The 4,880-nt window shown below is 38.7% G+C and overlaps 1 protein-coding gene across 1 annotated transcript; it reads right to left on the bottom strand.

Moving 5' to 3' along the window:
• Nucleotides 1-1,921: 1,921 nt before the first annotated feature.
• LOC103520352 (uncharacterized protein K02A2.6-like) lies at nucleotides 1,922-4,344 on the bottom strand. The gene is made up of 3 exons (XM_026831508.1): nucleotides 4,316-4,344; nucleotides 3,534-3,908; nucleotides 1,922-3,470 (listed from the first exon to the last, which is right to left on the bottom strand). The coding sequence occupies exons 1-3, from the start codon at nucleotides 4,342-4,344 to the stop codon at nucleotides 1,922-1,924; spliced, it is 1,953 nt and encodes a 650-aa protein (XP_026687309.1).
• Nucleotides 4,345-4,880: the final 536 nt, after the last annotated feature.

A 4,880-nucleotide genomic window follows, 5' to 3' on the forward strand; every position in this document is an offset into this window, starting at 1 on the left:
TGTCGAAAACAAGCAGTCTCGCAGTCCCTATAATAACGGGAACTTGCTTATGCAGTATGTATTGGACGTTTCGATGAAGCACTTATGGGATTGAATAGATGAAGATAAAAAATTTTTCAAAAAGTCACAAGTATAAATTAGCATTGACACTAACAAACCAAAAAATGGGGATAAGCAACACACACATAAACTTCCTTCGGAAACAAGCAGGGAAAGTAAACAAATAAAAAACATAAGGAGATCCCCCCGTCAGTTCGCGGACACAGCAACCCCACCCTTGTGATATTATCTGAATAAACGCATTACCAATCACACAGTTTTCAAGACTATCAACCCAGGACACAATATTTTATTACGAACACCCATAAGCAGTAAAGGCGGAAACACCAAAAGGCCTATAACAAATTTGTAAACACACACACACTTTTGTTTCAAAAAACGACCTGAAACTCTGAGACTGCGGACAAGCCAACCGGATCACACACAGAAAATAATGCCCTCCTGAATGTTCCTTATCGGCTCTCCAACCTTTACGACCGTTTTTTTTAGATACAGACAAGACATTTTGTTGTGTCAAAGGTTTTGGTCTCAGGCAACTGTCTGTATATAACTCGCCACAATTCACAGAAAACCCTATTTACCAAGAATATAGACGACGAAGGTTTTTATGTGATTACACAACACACAGACAAGTACCTTAGCCATATATCTATTGTCTCGTTATTGTTATTGTTCATACATATTATTACAAACACACACATAAATACAATATTCGGTAATGAGTCCGCATCATGAATATTTGTTAAATTGCCAATTGTAAGCACTTGGTATATGTTTGTTACTCAATTTCTTTTATCCTCTTTTCACTGTCTCCTAAGGCCTCTCTCTTTATTCCGCCTTCCTATTCTTTCCTTCTTACTAAGTGTGTTGTTGAACAACGATGCGCGAGAAGATGGGGAGACTTCCTAGATGTAAAAGATTTCAATTTTTCCGATGTTTGCTAACTCCGTTCTGAGATGGTCTGCATGTTTAACAGGGAGCAGACTAGCTTAGTCTAGCCTGGGGCATCTCTAACACCAGTAAGATACAGGCCGAAATTTCCCTTCCTAAAGAAAAGCAAAGGTTTGAGCGCGAAGAGCCTCTATTAAGTATTCAAGTATTGTTTGATTCGAGAAAAGAACACAAATGTGGTGGACTGTAATATTTGACTTTTTATATACTGAGGAGCGACACTAACATCAAAGATCTTAAACATTGAAGAACATCAGAATCACAAACTTCAAGCCAATAGCATCAACATTCCCCCCTTAGAAACAGATGTAATCACCCAGGTCTGATCGGGGGTCGTTCTTATTCTGATGAACGTCTACTTGGGGACTTTGTAGCACGAGCTTGGGGGCCTAGGAGATTCAGCTGCGAGCCGAACTTGAACTTCGGTCAGCCAACCGGATCCCTCTTCATCATCACTCAATGAACACCCGTCTTCCCGGCCTCATTGAACTGCCTCTAAAGGGTTAATGAACAATCGATTTTCTTGCTATAATTGTCGACCATTACTGTGAGACAATGTATGACGGGGATTTTCATTGAATTGCAACTTTTTCCCAGCACCCAAACATACATTCAACTTCATGAACACATTTTCTCCACTGATAATTCAAGGCAAAGGCTTAGCCGTGTTGATCATACTGTTCCTTTTTGATTATTTACTTTTCTTCTCCCAATTTTGTCTTCACGTTCTCATTCATCTTTGTTGTAGAATTTCACTATTTACAGTTAATTTTGTTTTCAGTTTCGCTGTTCATGAATAAATTCCGATGGAGAACAAACTCATTCTCCAGCAGATAGTATATTTCCTGTAGTTAAGCAAGGCAATATTCGACATCAGATTGACTCTCTCTTTGTTTCCTTAATACATTTTTTACAAATTGCGACTGCAAATTGCGACTGCTTTTTCTGCAAGACCATTGGATTGACTATGTAATGGACTTGAAAACACTTGATTGAAGTTCCACTCTTCTGCAAACACCCGCATTGCGTCACTATTGAAGGGTACATTATCACTGTACAATACTTCAGGAACTCCGTATCTGGCAAATGCATTCTTCAACTTGGTTATAATTTCAGCGGTAGACTTCTTATGAATGGTAAACAACTCAATCCATAAAGAGTAAGCATCCACAAGTACCAAGTAATCTGTATCATCAAATGTAAAGATATCAGTAGATACTCTTTCCCATGCACGGTTAGGTTTTGGTAATGGGATTAGAGGTTCCTTTTGATTATTTCTTGAGAATTGCACACAAGTTCTGCACTTCTCGATCATATCTTGGATATCAGAATTCAGTGCTGGCCAAAACAAGGACTCTCTTGCACGAGCCTTGCATTTCACTATTCCCAGGTGGCCCTCATGTATTTCAAGCAAATATTTTGACCTTAGGGACATTGGAATGACGACACGATTATTATAGAAGATCAATTCATCTTCAATAATTAACTCATTTCTGTGCTGCCAATAGATTCTTATCTCTAAAGGTAAATCATTTTTACATGTAGGCCAACCATTGAGAAGTACAGACTTCAACATCTGTAACTCCTTGTCTTGCATTGTTTCATGAATCAGATGCCTCTTTTTCTCATCAGAGATACAAAGCTGAGAATTCAAGTTGCACACCATCACGTCATGAACCATGTAATCTTCAAGTTTGAGATCAGAAGAGCAATTCTTCTGAAATGCGCGAGACAGAGCATCTGAGATAAACATTTGTGATCCAGGTTTATATCTTACATCAATATCATATTTAAACAATCTCAACAACAGCTTCTGCAATCTGGCTGCCACATCGTTGATGTTCTTCTTCAATATAGTAGTCAATGGTTTATGATCTGTGAATACAATAACCTTATGACCATAAACAAATTGGTGAAACTTCTCCACAGCAAACACAATAGCCAACAGCTCTTTTTCTATTTGAGCGTACATCTTTTCACTAGATGTTAACGCTCTTGATGCGAAAGACACAGGTTGATTTTCAATCAACAAACATGAACCCAGACCATCTTTGGACGCATCTGTTTCAATAACCAGTTGTTTACTGGCATCAAAAAAACGGAGTACTGGACGCGTTGCCATCACATTCTTCAGCCTCACATAACAATCTTCATGATGGTTGGACCACGTCCATTCCATTCTATCTTTTGTCAACTCTCTTAGAGGTGCTGTCAACTCCGATAATTTGGGAATAAATTGAGCAAGGTACTTCGTCATTCCCAAGAATCTCATCAGTTCTTTCTTATTCTTGGGACTTTCCATGTTAATAATAGCAGCCACTTGTTCCTTATCTGGTCTGACCCCTTGCTTCGAGATCTCTTTTCCCAAGAACTTGACTTGTTCTTGTTTATACTGAAACTTATCCGGGTTGAATTTTACATTGAATTGTCTCGCCTTCTCAAATACTTTCCTCAACAGCTCATCATGTTCCTCATCATCATAACCCGCGACAATAATATCATCGAAATAAACTTCAACACCTTCTATATCTGAGAATATCTGCGAGACTTTCTTTCCAAATACTTCTGGAATTGACACTAGTCCAAAAGGCGCTTTCTTGAAGCAATATCTACCGAACATCGTACCAAAAGTACATAATTTGGCACTTTCCTCATCCAACTCAATCTGCCAGAAGCCCTGCTTCATATCTATCACTGAGAACACAGCACGACCATTGAGACGTTGGATAATCTCATCACAAGTCGGAAGAGCGTAATGTTCTCTCTTTATATTCTCATTAAGTGCTTTTGGATCAATACAAAGACGAAGCTCTCCTGTTTTTTTCTCTTTGATGACCAAGTTACTGACCCAGTTGTCGTACAGACCAAGTAGACCGTACGGCTCGGTATAGCAGCACCTATCTCCATAAGGAGTTCGATGTATGTTTCTCTAGTTACCAAATACTAGACACCCTTATTTCTCAACTTAATTATAAAGGGACCCTTTGTTATTCCGTTGGTTAACTCATGACCATCACTAGTCTGAACTATAACTTTATAAGTTTCAAGATCTTTGTGGACGGCGACAAGGTTTACACCCGCCCATGTACGGGCACTATTTACAGGCCGGCCGTCTCCTTTAAACAAAGTCTACATTATTATTTCCTGTAAAAACGGAGCCTTAACAATGGGCAATGTTGTTTCTTATTAGGACGTTCGCCTTTACCTTGATTATTCATGTTCCATGTTACTCACACACTTCAACTCCTTCTTTTAATGACAAACCTGTTGGACTTCTCACAACCGAAATATACGTCAACTCAGCAGTCCTTTGTCATTTCCGGACCAAGACATTATAAGTTATCTTCCCTTCCTTCATTTCAACAAGTTTGAACTGTCACCGAGACTTCATTTGTAGAGAAGGGATACATATACATGTTCTTTAACACAAACTTATTTTAAACTTCGGGACGACTACAATTCGATCATGGAAATACCACTAGTCTGATTATAAAAAGGCGTTCCTTTTCAACTGGATAAAACACGTGTACTCTTATAAGTTTTCTTTCACCTCAAAGACTACCAGCTAGAGGTTACAATAGGGCAACAATCCAGACCTCTGGACACAACTAAACGTTAACTATTTCTTTTGCATGAGATAAGTTGCATGCACATGATTTCTACTTTATGATCTCCTTTTATTTCTACACAAATGTCCTGAACCCTTCTAAGGTCCGTTTATAGGTATATTGTGGACTTTCTTTCTTCCTACGACAGGGTCAGTATTCAGGTGGTGCTTCTCAAGGGAAGTTCTATGTTTTATTCGACTCTCTTTTAACCTGTTCTACCAACGACTACTTATTATTCTGTGTTCACTCTACTTGGTTGAC

The sequence above is a fragment of the Diaphorina citri genome, unplaced genomic scaffold (assembly GCF_000475195.1).
Source record: "Diaphorina citri unplaced genomic scaffold, Diaci psyllid genome assembly version 1.1 scaffold3514, whole genome shotgun sequence".
Lineage (NCBI taxonomy): Eukaryota > Metazoa > Arthropoda > Insecta > Hemiptera > Psyllidae > Diaphorina > Diaphorina citri.